Here is a 25,080-nt window from a genome sequence, read left to right as displayed (position 1 = left end):
TAATAACTGATTTTGGTCATAACCGAAATTTACAGTGCCTACAAAAACTATTCCCCCCTTGATTGTTTACCTTGTTACTGATTTTATAAATCAATCATTGTCAAAATAATTTGGCTTTTTTGACAAAAAATTAAGTATTTAAAGTTGATAAAGATTTCTAAAAATTATTGCAAAAAAAAAAAAAAAAGTGTTATGTAAACTAAGTAAACGCTTAGATATTCAACGCCTTTAACATGGCTGGCCTAATTCAACAGAGGTTCAGCCAATTGGTCCTGACAGTCTCACAATACGAGAAATGAGGATCACCTGAATACAGTGAATGTGTCTCAAGGGATTGTAGTATAAATACGTGTCTGAAAAGTCTGGTCAATCAGTATTCCTGGCTACCATTACATCAGGAAGACAAGAGAACACAAGAACAAGAGGTTATTGAAAAGAATTAAGTCAGGGGATGGGTAAAAAAAAATCCTGGGCACTGAACATCCCTTAGAGTTTAGTTAAATCATCATCAAGAAATGGAAGGAATATGTCACGTTTCAATCTGCCTAGATCAGTCCATCCTCACAAACTGAGTGTGAGTGCCCACTGTCATTTCAAATCTAGGGAGGAAATGTGGATTTTTTTTTTGTTAGACACTTCTGAATCATGAGTAAAGTTGTTCATTAAGTTAGTATTGTATTGTTCATCAACAGCAGTATCTCTCTTTGAGTCAGTCTCTTAATTGTTGGCTTTTATTCCATCAAGAGGTCCCACACTGGTGTATATGTGAGTATGAGGAGACATATTTTTAAACAGGGGTGTCTACTTTTTTCCTCTAGTGAGTCTTCATCAAGACTTACAATTTTGACCATGGACTCTTTTAGCTAATAATTTGGCGAGTCTTTTTTTTTTTTTTTTTTGTATTATTTAATAGTCGGTTAAACAGATACTCTAATTCAGACTCACCGCCTGAAAAAAAAAAAAGTCAGATCGGTTTGACAAGTTGGGTTGACATTAGTTGGGCTAGCACAGCCATGTTTCAGCCTGTGGCCTTCATCAGGGATTCTGATGAAATTCATCAGTGTGATAGATTTGTTATGTAAACTACAACTTTTGCTGGAGCTTTCTGTTGTTTTCTAGATGTTTTTAATCTTCCATAGCCCTTGATAGCTGGTGAAATTGTGCCAGAAATACTTCCTTTGGCAGCACTGCCAGCCTTTGGTGCTACTTGAAGGCTGACACCCACAAGCCTGAGCTTGTGGCCATGTCTGCTCCTGTAAATGTACCAGCTTTTCTGACAATCTGCTTACATTTTTATCTCAAACCTCCAGATCAAAATACTCCCAAACCGTGTTTCACACATCCATCTGGGAAAGCTTCAATAGGAAATGTTTGAGAAAAGGCAGAGGCTTTGAAAAATCCTCGGAGTATGACTGGGTCAATGGCTGTCTGTCACATCTCTACGGGCCAATTAGAGCAACAAAGCACGTGACGTAGCCGCTAGCAAGCTGCGATTGCGCAGCTACTGAGGAATAACGTGAAACATGGCGACTATAGACATGTAAGTACTCGACTTTTGTCGTTTTTGAAAAGAAAACAACTCACTGCTGTTCTTTGTTCTTCTTTTAACGAAGAAATGTGGTCAAGTTCTGATAAAACTGGCTCTTTAGCAGCATCCACGCTAATCTCTTCCTCCATAACTGCACCAGCTCTTGCAGCTGCTTGTTTACGTCATGACTCTGCTGCGCCTGAAAGTACTGCTCCTCGAAGCTGATTGCACTTTCCAACTGGCCTAAACAGTTCAGATGGGAGCTTTGCAAGATGGATTCACCAGTGAAAAACAAGGAAACAGGCGTATCCATCTGCTTTGCGAGGCTATCCAAACCGCACTGCTCGTATGATATGCTTTACTCATGCATTATGTTTAAACCTGAGCTGCAGAGCCAAAAGAGCAGGCCTAATAACGAGAGCTGCAGCTGGTCTGACAACAGGCCAGACTGTTGAGTAGTTTGAGCATAACATTTGTCTGAAATAAACTGTCAGCATATACAAATATTAATGTATGTTAAACCACTACCAAGGTTGATGACATCAAGTTCACCCATGAGGGTGGATAAAAAGCTGTGATTATCATATTTCATTTTTAACCTGATTAATAACCACTCTCATCAATGCAACAAAAAATTAATTTTATTTATTCATGTTATAGTAAAATGTACAAATGTAAACCGCATTTCTTAAAACAGAATTAAATTTTTAATGGTATTGTAAACAATGTAGATGGGTACACTGAACTAAATGATAAGGAAAGTAATGTCAGACTTCAAAGCTAAGCCAAAATGTGTACAGTTGTCAGGATGCCAGGAAATACAGCGGAAGAAAACAGAGGGAGAAAGGGCAAAAAATGGCACCAGTGGGTTGAAAGCGGCAACAGGCAACAAGTTGCAAAAAGCAGTACGAATGGGTTAAAAGTTGCACAAATTGAAAAAAATTGGCAAAAGTGTAAAAAAAATAAAAAATAAAAAGTGGCTAAATCAAGCAAAAAAGCCTCACAATTGGGGCAAAGTGAAAAAAAGGTGAAAAGTGGCAAAAAAATGGGTTAATAGTGTCAAAAATGGACAAGAAGTGTCAAAAATATGTCTAAAAGTGCAAAAACATTGCTACAAACATCAAAAAATGGATTTAAAATAACAAGAAAGGCAGAACAAATGGGTTAAAGTTTCAAAAAGTAGAAAAAAAAATGACAAAAAGATTAAAAAGTAGGTAAAAGTATTAAGTGAATTGCCAAAATTGGTTAACATTGGGGAAAAAGGGTGAAAAGTGTCAAAAACTGGATAAAAGAGGCAAAAATGGGTAAAAAGGTGCAGAAATGACAAAGCTGAAAATGATCTTCAAAACTGGGTGATGAGCGGTAAAAAATTTTTTAAAGTGGCCACAAGAAGTGAAAAAAGGGTGAGAAGAAGAAAAACAGTAAAAATTGGTTAAAACGTACACAATTGGGACAAAAGGGTAAAAGTTAGTGGCAAAAATGGGTGAAAAGCTGCAAAAATAGGATAAAGGTGGGAAAAATGTGTCAAGAAGTCACAAAAATTGGTGAAGTATAAAATTAATTGGCAAAAAGTTAGTTTAAAGTGGCCAAAATGGTAAAAACCTACAAAATTGGGTAAAAAGTGTAAAAGTTAGAGGCAAAAATAGACTGAATTGGGTTAAAAGTGGCAAAATGGGCGAAAAATCGCAAAACTGGGTTAACAGTTGAAAAACAGGCAAAGAGCTGCAAAAGTAGTATGAAAGTGGCAGAAATAAAAAACAACTGAACAAAAACAGGTAAAAAAAATAGAAACCAATTTGTAAAATGGGTTAAAAGTGGCAGAAATAGTAAAAACCTACAAAATTGGGTGAAAGTGTAAAAGTCAGAGGCAAAAATGGACAAAATCTGTTTAAAGTGAAATAAAAGGTGAAAAGCAGCAAAAGGGAGAAAATTGGCAAAAAAATGGGCAAGAAGTGGCAGAAATAGGCAAAAGACAAAAATGATCAAAAGAGGAAAAAAGAGGCTAAAAGAGGTAAAAAGCAGCAAAAACGGATTAAAAGGTCAATAAAAAAGTGACACAAATGGGTGGAAAGAGGTGCAACAGGTTAAAAAGAAGCTTCGATAAATAATTTCATCAGAACCCAATAATGGTTTGACACACTTCTCAGCTTCACAATGAGGTTACTGTTAGTCAGGATGCTAACATCAATGCTGCTGATCCAACACACATGCATTGATATCATCAATAAATCACAACTGCAGAGGGCTCATTTTCTTGTCTTTTTTCAGGGTCCCAGCTGATTCTATGGCAGGGCAGGCCTGGATGACATAAAGCCGCTCTGTCCACTAAAGAATCACAGTCTTTACTAAGAAGTTAAAAACTCTAAATGAACGTGACCCAGCCTATACCACACTTTCATCTTTGCTTCTTTTCTTTACCTGAAAAAGGAGAACAACCTGATTTACATTTTCCTTCCCCGTTCTCGTAATAAAGCAATAAAGTAGAGGGTCTGAAATGCAGTTAAGGCTTGACATAGCTTGGCTGATCTTGTACGGGTAGAGGAGCAGTGCTACAGTCTTGCAGTCATCCACGATTGTGCGAACAAGCATCATGATGTGAATTGGTCCGAAGGACAACAAAAGGCAGAGCAGAACAACTGTTAGCAGCTTTGCAATCTGTTTACGTTCTTTTTCCTCTGTGGCCTGGTTGGATTTCAATGCCTTAAAGGTTCCTCTGGTGGAAAACACAACCAGGAAAACGGGAAAAATGAAGCCAAGGAGGAAGCGTGCAATATTAGCTCTGACCATGGTCTCTGACATCGGGAGGAATATGTCAAAGCACACTGAAAACTTGCTGCTTTCATAGTACGAGTCCTCCCAGGTGATGGTTGCAGCATTGAAACAAACCACCAGCACCCAAATGGCAGCACTGACCACTGCTGCAGTGTCGACTTTCCTCAAGAACCTGTACTTTAAAGGGTGAACCACTGCCAGGTAGCGGTCAAAAGCAATGCAGCAGAGGAAGGCATCGCTGGTGTAGAAGTTAGTGAAGAGGAAGTAAATAGACAGCACACAAACATGGCCTCCATGTGCCCACACTCCCCTCCACAGGAAGTCCAGCCACAGAGAAAGGCCAATAGAGAATGTTAGGTCACTCAGAGCCAGGTTGAATAGATAGACGCCGAGCTCGTTCTTCTGTCTAATGTGCTGCAAGGACACATAAAGGGAGAAGGCGTTGGTGGGGATGGCAGCCATGATGGTAGCCATGTAGAACACCATGAATGGCTTCCTCCTGAAGCTGTCATCGTCTAAGAAACAATCTGAGAGGTTGGTGGCCAAGGTTAGGTTTTCCATTGCAGACGTGGTTTTCATCAGCTCATACCTTGTGGAGAAATAAGAAAGGAAATTAGAAAGAATACCACAAAAACAACTGAACTTTCAAGTTATTCACTGCAACAATAGAGAGAATTATTAAACAAAATTAGCTCTGAAATCTGTTCTGTAATTTCATCTCTGGCTTTGTATGCAGCATTTTGGTGTCTTAGATCTAACACATGATGACTTTAAAGTTATTTTTACTCAAGAGAAAACTTCAAAGAAAGCTAGAGTCACCTTGGGGTGTTTGGTTTAAAGTCTTAGGTCACTGCTTGGTGCAAATTTCTAGTCATGTAGCAAAAGTGTCTTTCCTTTTCAGTCTGATCCTACCAGTGTGTCTGTAGATTTTAAAATGAATATGAAGTGGCAAAAAGCTGCAAAAATGGATGAAAAATGTAAAATTTATTAACATAAATGGGGGAAAGCTGTGACAACAGGCACAAATGGGATTAAAGGGGGAAAAATGGGCAAGAAGACACAAAAATGGGAAAAATTGGAAAGAAGAAGTGGCAAAACTGGGTGACAAGCTACGAAAAAGTGTCAAGAAACGGGAAAAAATGGGCAAAAGGACACAAAAATTGGTAAAAAAAAAAAAAGTAGAAAGAAGAGGTGGGAAAACAGGGAAAAGTGACAAAAATGGGATGAATATGGCAAAATGGGCAAGAAGTGGCAAAAATGGGTAAGAAGTGCAAGAAAAAGTGGCAAAACTGGGTGAAAAGTGGTAAAGATAGGATAAAAGTGGCTGAAAATGTAACAAAAATTTGCATAAAGCCACAAAAATGGCGAAAAAGTGTGGAAAAATATGTGGCAAAAATGGGTGAAAGCTGCAAAATGTGGTTAAACATGGAAAAAAGGGGTGAAAGGTGGCAAAAATAGGCAGAGTGTCAAAAAGGGTTAAAAGGAGAAATAGATGGTGGCAAAAATAGGCAAAAACATACAACAATGGGTAAAAGGTTTAAAATCAAGCAGCAAAGATGGGGTAAAAGCTGAACAAACAAGTTAAAAGTGGAATAAAATGGTTGAAAAGCAGCAAATGGGATTAAAGTCACAAATGTTGGTGAAGAAGTGGCAAAATTATGCAAGAATGGGCTAAAAGAAGAGACAAAAACAGTCAAGAAGGGACAACAATTGTTAGCAACAAGATGTGGCAGAAATGAGCAAAAGGACGAGTCAAAACTGGATGCTAAGTGGCAAAAATAGGTTAAAAGTGGCAACAAGAAAGATCGAAAATGGATGGAATGCGGGGAAATGGGTTAATAATAGCACAAATAAATACCTTCATCAGAACCCAATGACAATTTGACACATTTCCAGCTCCAAAATAAGGTAACTGTTAGCCAAGATGCTTTCCTTTCTGTCCAATCCTGCCAGTGTGTAGATATTATTATTAATATGTTTATGCTTTAGTGCCTCTTGCTGAAATATTCAGTTATTTTGGTCCTTTCTGATATTGTGGGAATACTTCATCGGCAAAGTAATAGGAGACAAGTTCAAGGAGCTAGCTGGAGTTATTATGACTTTTGTCAGTTTAAAGTTATTTCAGTGACCATTTTGAATTTTTTTTTCTTACATGGAAGAGTTCCAACATTTTTGTCCATGTGTATATACATGCAAATGTTAGCATTTTGCGCTGTCTTAAACTAAGGGTAGTTGACTTTCTGTTTGAATATAGACCTGCTTTTATTTTGAAAGAAAATAAGGTATAAAGGTCACAACAGTGACTTAACCACAGAAAAGGAAACTCCTCATAGAGTGAAAAGGAAATAAAGGAACAGTAAAATATATTTGATGCAAGTTGTTTAGAGCTGAACTTTATTGAAGCAATTTAATTTTGTTACGATGTTCCAAAACAGAATGTAGCACGTTTAAGATATACTTAGTACACTTAAAATAATACTTTTTCTACCTTGGTATACTTCTTTCCTTTAAGCATGAACCCTAAACAAGTTGAACCTGTGCATTTAACAAAGAGTAATGAAAATGAAACTTCCCCTCTGGATCGACTCAGCTGGACTAATATAAACGTCTACTTACACTCCCTCCAGTCTGAATCCTTCTTCTTAATCTGTCCACAAAACAAGTCATTATTGGGAATAAAAAAGTCAAACTGAAGCATGGAGACTTCATCCACTAGTCTAGACTTTTGCTGCTTCGTTAGCTTGTTAAAAGGAACAGGAAGAGTCGAGGCTGTCTCTCTCTCCTCACAGACTACTGCAAGTCATTTACTGGGTGACAAGCCACGGTAGAACAAACTTCCTGTGACACAAGGCCGTACAGCCAATTTAATTTAAGGACTGTTTCTAAATGAGACTGTAAATCTTTGTTTGGTGAGTCAACAAAGACAGGCTCTGACATAGGTCATGCTAATTTTCTCTGATAAAGGCATACATGTCTGCTTGACTGTTTCCATACAGGTATGTTGTTATGGCGGCTTGTTCTCTTGGTTAGGCCTCAGCTTTGTTCTCCTATAGAGCAAACACAGAGAAATTTCAAGTCTAACTAATAAAAGGAATCAGAAAGAATGCAGAAATCAGAATGAAGTTATTTGCATTTCCACTGTCAAAAATTGGGAAAATAACAGATCTGCTCTGTCCTACTATGTGGCACTGTTCTTTTAGGCACCAAGCACTTATATGTCCCTACAGGATGTAGAATAAGACTTACTGCAATCTGTTCATTGGTTAGAAGAATTGTCAATACCTTTGCTGTAGCAAACACAAGCTAGGCCATGTTATATTAAGTTGAAAACTTTTCTCCCTCATTTTGTCATAAACACACCTTTGAAAGGAAACCAGAATCTCACAGAAGGCGAAATACTTTGCATCAGGTGCAGTTGACTTTCAGGGTGAAGGGGAGCGACATTTTTAGGTTAACCTCCTGAGACTGGAGCTTTTGTTTAGAAGGCATTTTTAGTGTCTCCCAAATACGTATTTGGGATAAAAAGGACTGAATTAGCTCAGAATAGTCTTTGAACAGAATTTAGTTTTTACCAAAATTATTACTGTAAATCTCTTGAAGGTCCTATTTCTGCAGAAAATCCAGCACTGGATTGTTTTTTTGGGCATATCGCTAACATAAGACCAAAACCTTGTATCTCCATTTTTCATGATTTCGCTATTTATTTTAGCGATGGATGTTTAGGCCAAACAAAAATGTCCAGACAACTTCTCTTAAATTGAAAAGAAATAACTTCAGATTTCTGTGAAAATTCTGGAAGAAATCCCAAAAAAGTACTCCCAAATTTCTTCAAATATTCCCCAAATAGATCAGTGAAAGTTGATAACGAAGCCTTACCATTTCAATAGAAATTCTCCTCCAAAATTCTATCTAAAGAATTAGTGAAAATTTCCAGGCAATTTTTAATGTTTTTACTTTAATTTACATAAATATGCCTACAAATTTCCGAACTAATATTCCAAAACATCTAAATGTCCAAAATTCACATAAAAATGGTTGAAAAAAAATAAAGGGGGGGGGGGGGGTTAAGGCAAATTTCTTCTGAAACTTTGAATGAAACTCTCCAAAACACATTAAAAATAACCAAAAATTTCTATGAAAACTGCCAAGCCAATTCCCCAAAATATCAAAATGAATTCTCATGGATTTCCATGACAAATTCCTGAAAATTCCAGGCAAAAGCCCCCCAAAAAGTTTAAAGCAAACTCCAAACAATTTAAAAATACATTTCCTCAATTCCCTAAAAATGATGGAAAATTCTCCCAAACATCCAAACAAATATCCTGAAATTTCTATGAAAATTTCAAAGGACACATGCAACCCAAATTTGGAATTAAATTCCTAAAAATTACAAACACATTTCCCAAATTTACATCAAAATGCCAAAAAAAAAAAAATCCAAGCAAATGCCCCCAGACATCCAACCAAATTTTTACCAATTTCACATGAAATGGTAAGAAAAAAAAAAAATCAAGGCAATTTTTTTCCCAAAACTTTAAATAAAACTCTCCAAAATGTAATGAATGCAATGTCCTCATATGTACATGCAGGGTCTTAGGAGGTCAATGACAGGAGCCTGTTTTCCAGTTTTCCATTGCTGTTGTTTAATATACATTAAAAAAAAAAAAAAAATCTAAGTGGAGTGTCTCTTATTACTCGGCTAAGCCAAATGATCATGTTCAGTAAAAACAGCAGGAATTCTCATCAGGAGTCGAGTAACATCAAGCTCCAGTGGAGATTTTGTTTGCTTTGAAATGTCCTCTTCTCCACACAAGCAGCAGAGACATTTTCGGTGTAGGGGCAGAAACCTCAGTCATTTTTTTGGTAAAAGTTCATTAAAAGTTCAACAAATGTAAAACAACAGCCAAATATAGAGCTTACAGTGTAACAGTGTCACAATCTTTTTGCATGACATTGCTCATTTGCTTCACCGCCCCACTGTAGCAACCAAACACCATCTATGGTGACAGAAAAGAGGGAGGTATTGCTGACATAAAAGAACAATAGCACTGCTAAAAATGTCTTACATTATGCAAAATACAGAAAAAAGAGAGACGGGGGGGAATAAAATGCATGATATTTATTGTTAAAAATAAAAAAAAATCAGGGTAGTTGGTAGCCTATAGCTGTAGATTTCACCTTGTGTATGTGTATACTATGCTAACTAAAAATGTGGTAACACCTTACAATGTTATTATTTTAATTCTAAGATCAAAACTTTAAAGTAACATCTTTAATCAGCTGTAAATTTTACTCAAACATACTGATATGGATTTAATGAAAAACTTAATGTTTACAAATGAAAGTTAAGAAATTACAGGGTTAATTGTACACCCATGCCCAACCTTATTTTCATTAATTTAAGTAAAAAAAGCCTTCTGAAACAGAATGTACGGTGTATTTAAAAAGAATTCACCCCCTTAGATGTTTGACCCTTTTATTTGATTTGTAAATAAATCATGGCAAATATAATTGACTTTTTTCCCCCAAAAATGTCAAAGTAAAAACACATTTCTCCAGAAGTCCAGCCAGTAACTGCCTCGTAGTCTCACAATTAGTGAAATGGGGATCAGCTGAGAGCAGTGCATGCATCTCCAGTGATTGCAGTAAAAAGACACCTGTGTATGGGAGGTCCAGTCACTGGTTTATCAGTAATCCTGGCTACCATTACACAATGAAGACAAAAGAACACTTTAATCAACTCAGAGAAAATGTTATTGAAAAGTATAAGTCCGGGGATGGACACAAAAAAATTCCAAAGCACTGAACACCCCTGGAAGAAGAAATATGGCACATGTGTAAATCTGCTTAGATTAGGCCATCCTCACAAACTGAGTGACTGTGCAAGAAGAAGACTAGTGAGAAAGGCCATAAAGACACCTATGACTACTCTGGGAAGCCAATGCGGAAGTGCAAAAAATTGCAATACAGCGAATGTCCACTTGAGGCTGGCTGCAGGAACACTGGAAGTCATGTACACAGCATATGTTAAAAAGCTGTTATTACACTAGAAGTAAACTGGTTTACGGCCTGGTATAAAAAACAAAACCTGTCTCATTAGCTAATGTCTTCATGAGCACAAACTGTAAGGGGGGTGGATGTTTTTGTACCACAATGGTTTCGATTATATTGAGGAAAAATTTCACTGCACACTGATTGGTGAGTCTCATTTGATTGACAGGCAGACGCTTCCTTTCTGTCAACCAGAAGGCTAGCTTTAGAGATAGCTTACCGGACAGGAAGTCAGGCTCAGTGGGCGGGCTCCTGTCTGCCGTTAGGTTGATCCAAACTTTGGTTGAGACAGTGATTTCAATATGGAGGCCGCCATGGATTGGCTTCAAGAGCTGTTTGAGTCCGCCTATTGTATTCAGAGAGCTGACGTCACACAGGCTTTGTCCACTTCTTTTACAGTCTATATACCTATCCCTATCAGGGTTGCGGGGGCCGGGAGCCAATCCTAGCTGTCATTGAATGAGGGTCAGGGAACACCCTGGACTGGTTGGCAGTCAGTCACAAAACTGACAAATAAAGACAGGCGTGTTCACATTCACACCTACGGGCAATTTAGCAACACAAAATAGTCTAATGAACACATCTGAGTAAGGGAAGGAGCCAGAGACTTGGGATTTAAATCAGGAACCTTTAACCAGCCCCCCAGTTTCTGAGTTTGACTGTCCTATCAGAATAAAAGCCTAGAAAATAAAGATGAAAAAGGATTAAATCACATTTTGCCGGCATATACAAGTAAATACTTTAAAATCAACACCTAAAACAATGAAACTGACTAAAAATGTCAATATGAAGTTGTACAAGTTTGGTCCTAGAGTTAAAAAAATAAAACAGAGCCAAAGCTACATAAATTATTATTTTCATTTAAGAATTTAAACTGACTGTACACATTTGGATCGATATATTGCAAGTAAAAGGCAGTAATATGATAATACAAATGGGACAGTTATGGAAATAGTTAATAATTGGTTAGGACACTGACTGAATTCCAGAGAAGCTCTCAAACAACTTGCTCTTCTTCAAAACCCCTCTCCCCTTCTCTATGACCTTCCTGATCTCTCTTTTAGCACTCTCACTAATCAAACAATAGATAATGGGATCCAGAGTACTGTTAATAGTTGTCGTGGCAACAGTGACCAGGTACGGATTTCTGAGCCTTGCCGCCCAGACACAGGCCCCTGGCTCCAACACAGCCCTGAGCAGCATGACTGTCTGGAATGGCAGAAAGGCCACGATGTAGGTCAGCAGAAGAAACAAGAGCAGCACTCCCACTTTTCTGCGCTCCTCTTCCAGGATGGAGGAGCTCTGACGGAGGGACTGCATGATCTGCTGGAAACAGAAGGTCATGATGAAGACGGGCACCAGGAAGCCCAGGGTGACTCTTGTTAGGGAGACGTTTGCTTCTTGTGCTGTCATCGGCACTTGATCCGTACAGGATCTTGAGGAGAAAGCTCGCAGTGCCCCTGTGTGGTCAAGTAAGATAACATGCATAGAAATTTCCAAAGTCCAAACAGCAATGCTCACATAGGCTGCTGTCCTCACCTCCCGGACCCAGTGGAAGTGGAGAGGATAAACCACAGCTAGAAAGCGATCAACAGAGATGCAGCAGAGGAGACCTGAACCGACGTAAAAGCTGTTGTACATGATCACAGTCACCAAACTGCACAGGGTCTTGTCCACGTATTTCCTCAGGGCCAGCTCGATCCAGACAGGCAGAGAGATAGCGTAGAGCAGGTCAGAGATGGACAGATTGAATAGGTAGACTGCTATGCTGTTTCCACTCCTTATTAGCATCCAGGCCACGTACAGAGACAAGCAGTTAGCGGGAAATCCCACGATAAAAAATAAAGAATAGGCAGTTGGATACATGCTCCTCTCCACTGAGGAGTCCACAGTGCAGGAGGCAGACACATTTGTGTTTGTCTTGTTGAGTAAAGCCATATCCATTGGAAGGGCTGGTGTCCAAACCTGAATGTACCATGTAAATGGAAAGCTCTCTCTTTTGTTGAACAGAGATAAGATCAGCTATGCAAATACTTTCCAGTAAAATGCGGTCAGCACTGCTTATAATGAAAATAGTGTCCAGTGCTGTCACTGGGCCTGTTGTTTCTGTGGACATAGTTTAAGGTCAACACAGGATCAACTCTGAGAGGAAACAGTATTTAATTAAAAAAAAGAAAGAAATTGGAAGTATTTTTTATTTTTATTTTTATAAAACTTTTTTATGTATTTAAGAGCATGTAGAGGAAGTAACGGGAAAATTTCAACAAGTTTGAAACAGTTGGAGTACACTAAAGCATTCCTATCTTATCCACCTTTTTTCTCAGGACTCTCCTGTTGAAATGATTATAGGTGGAACTTCAGTGATATAGCAGACAGAAATTTTCGTTTCTCCCAATGGCATACGACGAACGGCAGCTATTTTAAAAGCAATTTACCCTCGATTTTGCAAATACTACTTCTTTTTAACACCAGACAGCCAGCTAAATTTTATTATAAAGGTGTAGTTATATTTACTGAAATGTCCAAGTTCTGGTACTCTCTTTGGCCCTCATTTATCAAATAGCATAGGAACCAGTGCAGATTTAGGTGTAGAAATCGTACAACAAGGTCCACGTGGGATTTAGGAAACCTGTATCTGGCCAATAGGGATGAGTATCGAAATCTGGTACCAATATGGTACCTCCTACTAGACTGAATTACAGCACAGATATCGATGCTTAATTTTAATACCCTGCCACCCCAAATAAAAGGCAAGAAATATGGAATTTCAGTGAAAAATGTATTAAGTTACACTTGTTTGCCTTTGTTATCCAATGACATCTTATAAAGATATTTTTGCGAATCATTCACTGCAATAGTCAGATTTCATTCTTCCACTGACTCTCAACACACTTTTTCCTCTCAAAGAAATGATTTACACTGTAAAAAGCAACATCCATTTTACTCATAAACACTGAGTTGAAATTACTCAGTTCTTCTTAACCTGTTCTAAATACTTATTATAAACAAGTTAATTGTACTTCTTGGCCATAACAGCAAAAGGGCTTGATTTACTTAAGTTTACTTAGTTTAAAAAAATTAAATAAAAAGGGGGTATAATTAAGTTGTGTTAACTTAAAAATCCAAAACAGCGATTTGAACTCTATGTTTATGAGCTGATAGAACTCATTTCAGTTTTAAGTGAACAGTACTCAAACAATTTAAATATTTTTTGTTATAACTCATATTATTTGAGTTGTGGCCAATCTGCAGTTTTCCCAGAATGCCTTTGGGCACTAAACCTTTATGCACTCTGTTTGCTGCAGCTGTCTTTGCCAGGACACTTTTGAAAAAGAGATTTTTAATCTCAATGAGGTTTTCTCCAGGTTAAAAAAAGGTGAAATAAGATAAATAAATAAAATGCACCACGAGTGAAGTTGCTGTCTCAATTAAAGATGTCCCACCCATAGGGAATAATGATACTGTTATCGGCCTTAGTGAAATTTGTATGGCTCACTGTCATCGATGAAGTGGTTCACTAATATCCATTGTTGCAAATGGTGGCACAAGATAGTCCACCTTAGGTGAAACAATGACTTACAAATCTTTTGTACTAGCTGATATTCTAAGGTAATCAGTTATCGAAGATATTTTGAGTGCTATAAACTTATCAGTGTTTACAATGCACTAAAAATGTTAAGTATTACACACTCAAAGTAGATGATTTAGGCTAAGTCCTGCAAACTTAAAATAATTGATTTTAAACTAGTAGTGAATACTTAAGTAGTTCAAGTAGAACAAGTACTGCACACTACTATCAAACAAGTTTTTTTAACTCACAAAAGTCAAGTGTAGTTTACTTGTTATTTTTGAGGCAACGACTTTCGCGATACATTTCTATACCAAAACGTCTGAAAAAACACCTCTTAAGAACGTAAAATTTTTTTTTAGGAATAGTTGAGAAGTTTTTCGAAATTCAGGTGTTTCCATTATCAGTTTTTTATTGCACCACTTAGATTTAGCACATTTCTAAGGGTGATAGAAATGCAGTTACTGTCTAGTTGACAGAATTTGCACTTACATGTGGTCTCCTGCTGCTCTATCCTGTCTACTTCAAGGTCCTTCATTCAGAGGTGCTCTTCTGCATACCATACAAGTGGTTGTCTAAGTTATCGTTGCCTTTTTTCAGCTGAATTAAGTCTGCTTAGTCTCCTCTGACCCCTGCTATCAAGCCCTTTCTGGCCAGAAAACTGACAATTACTGAATATTTTCTCTTTTCAGACCATTCTTTATAACATTACATTAACAGTAACATTCGCCAAGCCACCAAGTGGTTGTAGGGAAACTGACAGCCCCCCGTGCTACTATACTAGGTTTTCCTTTGGGAACAAGAGGGTTGCTAATGCACAGCTGCAAGTTGCAGAGTAATAGGTTGTTTCCACTGAGCAGTCCGGTCAAGTTTAGTACGGTATCAAAAGTTGGAAAGGGTGCCAAATAACCGACCTGTGTCATCCTGCTGTTTTGTGGCACCCTTCCATAGGGTTGTTCCCAGCACCCCGTGTGTACGGCACACATGGACCAAAGTGACATATCCAAAGTGACATAGATCTGACAGGTAGACCGATGTTCCAGGAGTTAAGGACCTTGCCCAAGGGCCAAAGCTGGATATTGACCATGTCAGCTGGGATTCCAACCATTGATCTTCCATACCAGAGTCAGCAATGTGACCCACTAAGCTATCCAGTTCCCATACCAAACCATACTCAATCAAACTGGACGACCTGGTGGGAAACACAGCTTAAGTGGTGTATTTGTGATGTGTTATTTTTAATTTTATCCCCCTTACCTGAACATTTAGGGCACAGGTGCCTAACCCCACCCCTCTTTGGGTTTTCCTTAGTTTGTGTTGTGTTAAATCGCAATTTATCCTCCTCAATAAATTCATAAAAATCTGCTGTTGTGAAAAAATTTACATTTACCATAACCTCTTACAGCCAGTAGAAAATATATGTCTTTTGGTACATCATTCTGGCTCCGGCTTGGATAATGTACGTCACTTCCTGACCTATGGTCGAGGTCGCCTCATTGTAGAGGTCTGCACCTGAATGCACTGCCATAGAGGTCTGCAGCCAGATCCTCTTTGAGGATTTTGACCCTCACACAGGTAATGATGGAGAAACTTTATGAGGTGGCATACAGGAATGGACCGCCCGATCTGAACCTGAGAGGTGTTCTGTTATTAGACCTCTATGCTGGTTGTTGATTGCCTGTAACAAACCCCATGTTTGACCATAGGGATGTCCTTATGTACCTGATACCAGAACACCGTAGTTTAAAGATGATGATAGACTTTGTGGTTGTCTCATCAGATCCACTGCTATATGTGAAGATGAGAGAAGGGTTGTTAGTTGATCAACACATGGGAGTTGAATCAGATGGTGAGAAAGCTGTTGGACAGACTTGGTAAACCTAAATGAGTAGTGAGGGTGAACTGAAGGACCATGCCCAAAGGTTTTTATACTCCCATCTCTGTAAGAATTTTTTTCTGCAACTCAGAGTCTAAGTAGGCCACGTTCAAAGGCTGCAAAGGGTTGTATCGAGAAGCTCGCTGAGGCCTGCCATAGTGGACGCAGAAGAATCCAGACCTTTTGTGTGTAGCTTGCTCTGAGGTCTCTGATGGCAGCAGACAGGATGTAGAAAAGAAAGCCATAGTGTGGGAGAAATTTGAATAGGAAGACTTTTAGCGGCCCTGATGATGTTTGAGAAAACTACCATATCATGAGGGAAAAGAAGGGATCAGCTCTCAGCGGGAGGGAAGAACTGCTGGCTTGGGCTGTTGACTCAGACATCGTATGGAAGAACTTCTTAATCCCACTGAGGAAGCACACCAATAACCCCCCTTTTGGGACTTGGGGAGATGGGTTCTGCGGACTATCCGGTCCCTTTGCAGCCAAAGTTGGAGTTGTATCTGCATTCTTGACACAAAATCAGACAAGTTCCCAGCGTTGTTGCTGTCAGATGTTTTTGTCATGTGGAATCTTAACCCTAACCATGTGGAGTGATATAACCAGGGTGATCTTTCCCAGCATGATGCCAGAAAAAAATCACCAAAAAAAAAAAAAATTAAAAAAAAGTATATATTACATACAGTAGTATATTATATAACTTTAAATGTTTTATGGTTCTCTTCTGTTGGCACACAAATGTGGGCTAAACATACAGAGAAACTCGCTTAAAAGCAGACAGATTTACAGCTACAACAAAGAATAGGACACAACGAGGACATGGCTGAAGCTGGTTACTGATGCCTTGGCAAAAGCTTCCTGCACTTTGTGCTGTCTGGAGTTTTCAACACACTTTGGAGGTTAGACCAAACACATCCTGCAGGTAAGAAGGCCACGATAGCAAAAGTTGCCAGCAGTATTGATTTGTTTATTTAATTTGAATCACCATTAGCTAACTTTTAGAGCACAGCTTGTCTTCTTGGCGTCAAGTGGTTCTCAAAGTGTGTGTGTGTGTTGGTGTGTGTGTGTGGGTGGGGGGAGACCCATTTTTATGAAAATATATGCATAAAGGAAGGAGGAAAATATTATGTTTTTTCAAAAATATGACTTTTTACTGATCATATCTTGATTTTTGTAAACTCTGTTGCACACAGTTTTGTCAATAACTCCAAATGAATGTCAAGTTTCCAGTTATCTAATACTTTTATTCAGTCATAATATTCAGTCATAAAATGTACCATGTTCACTTTTTCCACTCTTCTGAAGTATCTCATCTCTAAATTGCAGGATTTTCTACCTTTATCTTTAATATTAACCATATTCAACTCATTTTTGATATTTTTATTGCATATATAGTATTTAAAGAAACAAGCAGAATATAAAATGAACAAAACCATCATCAGATGGAGTTGACAATGAGGATATAAAGTTATAGCTTAAGCTAACTTTTTAACCCAAATAATAATCTTAATTGATTATAGATAGGGAAAATAAAGAATATTTATCAGAGCTTACAGAATGCTTGGTTTCACCTTTTCTTTTCATCATAGGGTTCTCAAAAGATGGAAATTTTTGATTGCAGTTAATTTCAAGATTTTCTGTTGTTAATTGCTATTAATCACATCCATTTTCATCCCATTTTAAAATGACATCTTTCTTCTTTCCAACTGTCTTTACCTTGGGGCAACTGACTTCCTGCTTGATTACAGACCTGCTTTTCTAGCGAGATCAAAGATTTTAACATGAACTTTACCACAGAAAAAGGAATTTGTTTGGATTGTAAAGAAAATCCAAGGCACAGATGACTTTTGACTTGTCCACTTAACTGTCTGTGAGATTTTAAAGTGAAATGAGACATTACGGAGGCGGACTTATTCTACACTTCTGTAGCTGCAGGGAGACGCTGACACGACTTAACCAAAGTGTGCTAAAAGGCCCAATAAAGCATGAAATTAATAGTGATTAGAAAAAACAGTGCACTATTTGTGGGCCTTGATTAATTGAGATTAATGCCATTAATCTTGACAGCCATCATTATTTAAATTTATAAATGACTGGATTCTTAAATTGTAAGATTTCTTACTCACACATGCGTCTATCACTACACTCATAGCCCCAAGGTTCGGATTGTGGCTCTTGCAAAGGTATGGTGACTCATGCCACTCTGTTGCATTTAAAGTATTTTCTTATTATCATGAGGCTCCAAGCTGTAGTTTATCTTTTGTTTACTTGAGCGGTTCTCAAAGTGGAGTCCAGGAACTGTCAGAGGTCAATAAAGGATTCTGCAGAACTTTTGGGTTTAGTTTGGTTTGGTTTGAAGCTGAGGCAAGGTGCAGATGTGGGGAGTGAGCCCGTCTCAGGGGCCTGAAACGTAACTGGTCTCCAGGCTTATCACCACAGGTCAAAAAGTTCAGAGAATGGAAATGCTCTTGCACTTGACCACAGCTACTGACTGACAAAAGTGAATAAACATGTGTCAAACTTGACCAGGGCTGTCCTCCCCTGTCTCTCCAGTCCTGGGTTTGTGACACAACAGGACCCATGATGAGTCCTTAGGGACCTACATGCCTCAAACTTCTGCACGACTATGTATCTAAAATTATTCTCACACTGAAGTCAGAGCAGAGGCTTTTTTGGGGAAAAAGAGTGGTTTGTTATGAAACATATAGGCCAGTTTTTATAAAACCACAAATCAAATACACAGTAGTCACTTTAACAGTATGGTCATACATCATACACACCACTGACACAGGAAGCTAAAAACAATACAGCTACATCTCAAAAAATTAGACTATCATGAAAAGTTCGATATTTTTTGCACCTATTTCAGAAAGTGAAACCCATATATTACATAGACTTGTTGCACATAGAGTGAAATATTTCAAGCCTTTATTTTTTGAAATGTTGATAATTATGGCTTACAGATAATGCAAACCCAAAATTTAGTGTCTCGGTAAAATTAGAATTTTGTAAATAAGTTCAATATTGGAAAGTCATGGTGTCACACCCTAATCAGCAGATTAACTCAAAACACCTGCAAAGGTTTCCTGAGCCTTTAAATGGTCTCTCAGTCTGGGCCAGTAGGCTACACAATCATGGGGAAGACTGCAGACTTGACAGATGTCCAGAAGACAGTCATTGACACCCTCCACAAGGAGGGTAAGACACAAAAGGTCATTGCTAAAAAAAAGCTGGTTGTTCACAGAGTGCTGTATCCAAGCATAATCATAGAAAGTTGAGTGGAAGAAAAAAGTGTGGTATGAAAAGGTGCACCAGCATAAGGGAGAACCACAGCCTTGAGAGGATTGTCAAGAAAAAGCCATTCAAGAATTTGGAGGAGCTTCACAAGGAGTGGACTGAGGCTGGAGTCAGCGCATCAAGAGCCCCTACGCACAGACCAATCCTAGGCATGTCAAGCCACTCCTGAACCAGAGACAATGTCAGAGACATTTTACCTGGGCTGTGGAGAAAAAGAACTGGACTGTTGCTCAGTAGTCCAAAGTCCTCTTTTCAGATGAAAGTAAATTTTGCACCTCATTTGAAAATGAAGGTCCCAGAGTCTGGAGGAAGGGTGGAGAGATACAGAATCCACGCTGCTTGTAGTCCAGTGTGAAGTTTCCACAGTCAGTGATGATTTGGGCTGCCATGGCATCTGCTGGTGTTGGTCCACTGTGTTTTCTGAGGTCCACAGTCAACGCAGCCATCTACCAGGACATTTTAGAGCACTTCATGCTTCCTTCTGTTGACAAGCTTTATGGAGATGCTGATTTCATTTTCCAGCAGGACTTGGCACCTGCACACACTGCCGAAGGTACCAAAAGCTGGTCCAATGACCATGGTGTTACTGTGCTTGATTGGCCAGCAAACTGGCCTGACCTGAACCCCATAGAGAATCTATGGGGTATTGTCGAGAGGAAGATAAGAGACACCAGAACCAACAATGCAGATGACCTAAAGGCCGCTATCAAAGCAACCTGGGCTTCCATTACACCTGAGCAGTGCCACAGGCTGATCGCCTCCATGCCACGCCACATTGATGCAGTAATTCATGCAAAAGGAGGCCCAACCGAGTATTGAAGGCATAGAAATGAAGATACTTTACAGAAACCTGATATTTCTGTTTAAACCATCCTTTTTTATTGATCTTATGTAATAGTCTAATTTACTGAGACGCTGAATTTTGGGTTTTCATTATCTGTAAGCCATAATCATCAGAATTTCAAGAAGTAAAGGCTTGAAATATTTCATTTGATGTGTAATTAATCTATATAATATATGAGTTTCACTTTCTGAAATGAGTGACGAAAAATATTGATCTTTTTCATAATATTCTAATTTTTCGAGGTGTACCTGTATACAGTGTCTGTTTTTTTGCACTGAAAAAGCTGGCACCCCCTAACAGCACAGTGTGGGTTGTTTACAAAAGAGGAAAACTATTTCCATTTGTAGAACTATCAACAGAGGTGTTGTGTATCACTGAATGTGAAAACTTATTTTTACTCTTGTACTTAAACAGATTTACGGGCCTGTACTTTCTTACTTTTACTTGAGCAAAGGAGTTGAATCAGTGCTTTTATTTTTACCAGTCTTTTTTAACACAAGTATCAGTAGCAGTGGCAGATTTAGCAGTTTTGGGGCCCAAGGTGAACATATGCATGGGGCTCTCCGCATCCAATTTAAAAGACTGCAAATGGCATCCCTAAACTGAAATGTATGCTGTCCATGAACTGCTGTGACTACAAACTAAACCCTGACCATTCCTGAAAGGGAAGGATCTGAAATTTCACCTCCAGAATGACTGTAACTCTACCTGACACTGAGTTTTACTAGCTCAGAGAAATTTCAATTTAGTTCTTGCCCAAAAAGTTAAATAGTTTTTTTTCAAATTGTAAATTATCTTGTTATGGCTGTGATAATCTAGCTTAGAAACTTAATGGAGCCATGGTCACATGCCAAGGTTATGATAGTTTTGGGGTTTTTATTAGTTTTAGCTTTTGTTTCTTTTTTACCTTCTGTTTTACATTTAGTTTTAATTAATTTTTGCTGCTAGGTTGCTAGTTGGCTGTACTTTTTCTTTTTGTTTTAGTTTAGTTTTTATTTGTTTAAGTGGTAGTTTTACTTTTTACGGCAATATCGAGAACCTGTTGGGGCGAGGCCCAAAAAGGCATGGGCATGTCGGTTGAATGAGCTGGAGCCACGCTTCCATGAGAAATACCATCCGCTCAGATTTAAAACAATAATACAACCTGAATGGAGGAAAGCACTCACACAATTTGCCTGCCCCTTGACCTTATATTGACCTTACGATCAGAGCGCAGCTGCCTGGCTCCTTGCCAGAGCAGACAAAGGCTGTGTCGATACATAAACTGAGCTAGTGCCCAATATAGTGAATACACCATTTTTTAGTGGTGTCCGAATTCTGAGTGAGCATTGTTATTCACTATATAGTGCACTAATTCTGTCCCACAATGCATTGTGAAAAGTAGTGAACAGCTGATGGTCACTAGCCCAGCAATATTTACCATCATGCATTGTGGTTGCTGCTCTCAAACATAATGGACGAACGAGAGGAGCACAGAGACACACTTAAAAACTTTTTTAAAGCTTTTTTTTTTGTTTGTTCGTTTTAACCAAAGTATTTAATCTGTGCGAAAATGTTAAGGATTCAAAACAGAGTAACGTTTCCCCCTGTGAGGATAACAAGATATTAGATATCATCTTTACGCATAAAGAAGTGATAATATGCACAAAAGTGTACACAATTTAACCACAAAAGACACAATTTTTTTTTAAAATCTATTAGTATTTTTATTTTTTGTGAAAATAGATAACGTTCAGCATCAGTTTTCAGTGATATTCTGCTGATAATCTTCGGATTGTTAATCGGAGTAGAGTCTGAAATCATTTTCGTGTTTTACAGTTAAGTCCACTATATATAAAAACCAACCAAAAACATCTGTTTAGTGATGTTTTGCATAGGAACATCCAGGCAGATTTCAAAATGCCTATTAGGACACTCTAAATAGGACATCTGGCAAAAAAATGACAAATTACAAACTTTTCAGTAAAAAATAAGAAATGAATTTTTACTCAAAGGAAATAATCTATCTATCAAAAATGGCAATTTACATTGGTAATATGTTTGAATCATATTTATTGTAACATAAATTTTTCAACAAATTATTAGTTTTTGATGTTGTAAATAAAAAAGGAATAAAGAAGATATCATAATTTCCACAATTATGTAAATTAATTTCACATTTTATTATTTATGGCTGGCTACTAAGGACTGTAGCTCATTTGGCTGCACTCTTTTTGTTTCACACTCTTTTTCTCACTTGCAGGGAGGTTTATTGAGGTAAAACTTCAGAGGAATGACAGCAGGGAGACAAAGCCAACATGCAGCCAAACGCTGCTGCTGCGTAACAACGGTGAGGAGCGCGATGGCTAAGTGACGTCACAGAACCAGCGTGGACCAAAAAACAGCCTCCTGGTGAGCTTATAAGCTCAAATTTACTCAAAATGTAGATATCAAGGATTTCTAGTGAGTTTTCCCTGCCCAAATCTAATAAAATTGACATCTTTTACTGAGAAGAGGAAGTTGGAGGATGAAAAACAACAAATAGATGTATTTTACTGCCGGGAAATTCTGTGTCCATGCAAATATCCTGACCCTGAGAGAGCTGGAGCTTTATTCATCATGGGAAGATTTGCCGTTACTCTTTGATGCTGATGGAAAAATAAACTCTTTTAAGTTTGTGTTTATGAAGACACAAAGGTACAAGTTTATTTTTGTGGGTCAGCAGCTTTGCTTCCCGTAATATTACATTTGAATAGTGATGCAAATCCTTCACAGAGTTCATCAACAGTCTCATGTTCCACGGGAGAACAGGATGAATGTGAGGCACTTCTCTTCAGGTGAATATGACTTCACTACTACATCCGGTTTAAACATGTTAAACATGCAGGTTAACATATGCTCAGCTGTATTTTGGTTTTGACATTTAAATATCACAAGACAAACAGTGATACAAGTGCAATTAAAATACAGTTTACAGACAAAGATACACAGTGAAACATTTAGAGTCATTAAGACTGTACAGCTTTCTGGTTCAATAAACACATTAAGACTCTTTACAAAGCCTTAGTACATTACTTCCATTATAACAACTTCTGGCTTTTACTTCCACAAGGAAAAGCGCAATTATTGAGTGATGATTAATAATGTAGTGCTATCATTGTGCATTTCTGATGGAGCAACAATGTGAAAGTTAAAGTAGCAGATCCAGGAAGAAGAGGCTTAAATCTCTACCCATGGTGGTACAAAATGTTGACAGGATATTGGAGTAAAGAATTACTAAGAGGTCCCTTATTCTCCCACTAGAAAAAAAATATAAATGATGAAAAAGGTTATGAACAGATAACAGCCACAGGAATGATAAAAAGGTATTCATAAAAGAGTGAAAGTTGAGGTTTTTGGCTTCCTGCTAATATTTTGGAACTTTGTTTTGTCGCGGTGTAACCTTGACTTAGTAGTTAAAGTGTTGCCCGTATATGTACAATGTGCAGATTTTTGCCCTGCAATATCAAAAATAACTAAACGAGGACTAAAAATATATGTTATAGTTGAGAACACAACTCAAACACAGTGCATTCAGAACGTTTTCAGACCCCTTTCACTTTTCTCAGTTTTGTTATGTTGCAGTCAATGCTACAGTTAAAAAAAAATCTTTTTTTGTCACTAATCTAAACTCAGTACCTCAATACTGTCTGAAACGTTCCTAAACATCGACTGTGGTCCAGATCACATGGACATCACCACTTTCCCTCCATAAAAACTCAAAAGCAGGGGTGGAAAGTAACTGATCACATCAACTTTCTGTCAGTGAGTAGTTTTTGTGTACTTGTACTTTTTTGGATATATTTTGAAATCAGTAAATTAACCTCTACTTAAATCAGTTTGAACCAGAGTAACGGTACTTTTACTTGAGTGCAATACTTTATTTCATTTTCATTTTCCTCTGTTGATCAAAGAGTAGCACATAGCAAGAGAATGATTCCACATCATATCCCAGAACAGCTGGTGTACAGGGCAAACACTGGAGTGAACTCTGAGTGAAGTTATCCACTAAGTTAGAGTTTACTAAACAGATTTCAAGAGCTTCTAAAGTGCACGACGTAACGTACGGTGTCACATGACCTGTTCACTCCAAGACAACGTGGCGTGGTACGTGTGGACAGAAGAAGAGACCGAGACTCTTAACATCATACTTTTACCCTTACATGTGGCCTTTGCCATACATGCGGGCTTTGCCTCTGAACTATCATCCGCTGCCTTCGTCTTTTGTTCAAAATTATCAAGGCACCTGCTGTAGATGTAATCATAATCGTACCAACACGCAACTGGTTTTTAGCGTCCATATTTCTTCAGTGAAGTCTCACAAGATGAGATTTTATGAGAATTACGAGGCTCATTCCCAAAATACACTTCAGTGGAAAAACATTCAAAGTGCAATTATACTTAGCAGAAACTTCTGAAATATCGCTGTTATTTTGTGAAAGCCTGTGATGGAAACGAAGCTTATAATAATTCGCAAAAAAAAAAATCCTTCTTTCCTTGTTTACGTATGTTTATCTTACAAAAAGTGAGAAGGATATAAAACCACTTTCCCTTCAAAACAACATTTCATACCAAATACGCAATAAGTCAAAATACATGAATATAAGAAATAAAGAAAAGATTACATTTTACTGAACAACTCAACAACTCCTTAGCAATTACTCAGTACTTAAATGAAACTTTAAATACTTTCTAATTTTACTTTCGTAAAGACCATTAATTTTACTTCTTCATAAGTCAATTTGAACCATAGTTACTGTACTTTTACTTGAGTACAATAGTTGTATACGGTTTCCACCTCTGCTTAAAAGTGATTTGTATTGAAAAGTTTCCCTCGGGTGTCGGTTTAGAGCGGTTTCCCCTGTACAAAGGCTGTAGGCCTCAGTGCACTGCCACGGGATCTAGTACTGGTTGCTTGTTTGGTGCATGGGTTTCCCACGTCTCCCTGTATTCCTCTCTCCAGCTCTCCTATCACGTACAGGCAAAATGCCCAAAAATAATTAAGGAAAAAAAAAAGGTTTCACTCCTGATGTGTTGTCCTGACAGTTTAAGCCTTGTGCATAGAGGTGGAGATGCTTGTTAATAACTTTGTAAAACAATGAAAGAGCACTATATTATTGGCAGTA

At 38.0% G+C, this 25,080-nt stretch overlaps 1 protein-coding gene across 1 annotated transcript; it reads right to left on the bottom strand.

Moving 5' to 3' along the window:
• Positions 1-3,910: 3,910 nt before the first annotated feature.
• LOC121526564 (C-X-C chemokine receptor type 2-like) lies at positions 3,911-12,289 on the bottom strand. The gene is made up of 2 exons (XM_041813212.1): positions 11,331-12,289; positions 3,911-4,889 (listed from the first exon to the last, which is right to left on the bottom strand). The coding sequence occupies exons 1-2, from the start codon at positions 12,287-12,289 to the stop codon at positions 3,911-3,913; spliced, it is 1,938 nt and encodes a 645-aa protein (XP_041669146.1).
• Positions 12,290-25,080: the final 12,791 nt, after the last annotated feature.

The sequence above is a fragment of the Cheilinus undulatus genome, linkage group 18 (assembly GCF_018320785.1).
Source record: "Cheilinus undulatus linkage group 18, ASM1832078v1, whole genome shotgun sequence".
NCBI lineage: Eukaryota > Metazoa > Chordata > Actinopteri > Labriformes > Labridae > Cheilinus > Cheilinus undulatus.
This window is presented reverse-complemented; position numbering and strand designations above follow the sequence as displayed.

Coding starts and splice junctions, on each gene's coding strand:
- LOC121526564 (XM_041813212.1), bottom strand. CDS start 12,289: ATGGCTTTACTCAACAAGACAAACACAAATGTGTCTGCCTCCTGCACT. Junction 4,890..11,330: donor GAGAGCTTCTCTGGAATTCA/GTCAGTGTCCTA, acceptor TTTCTCCACAAG/GTATGAGCTGATGAAAACCA.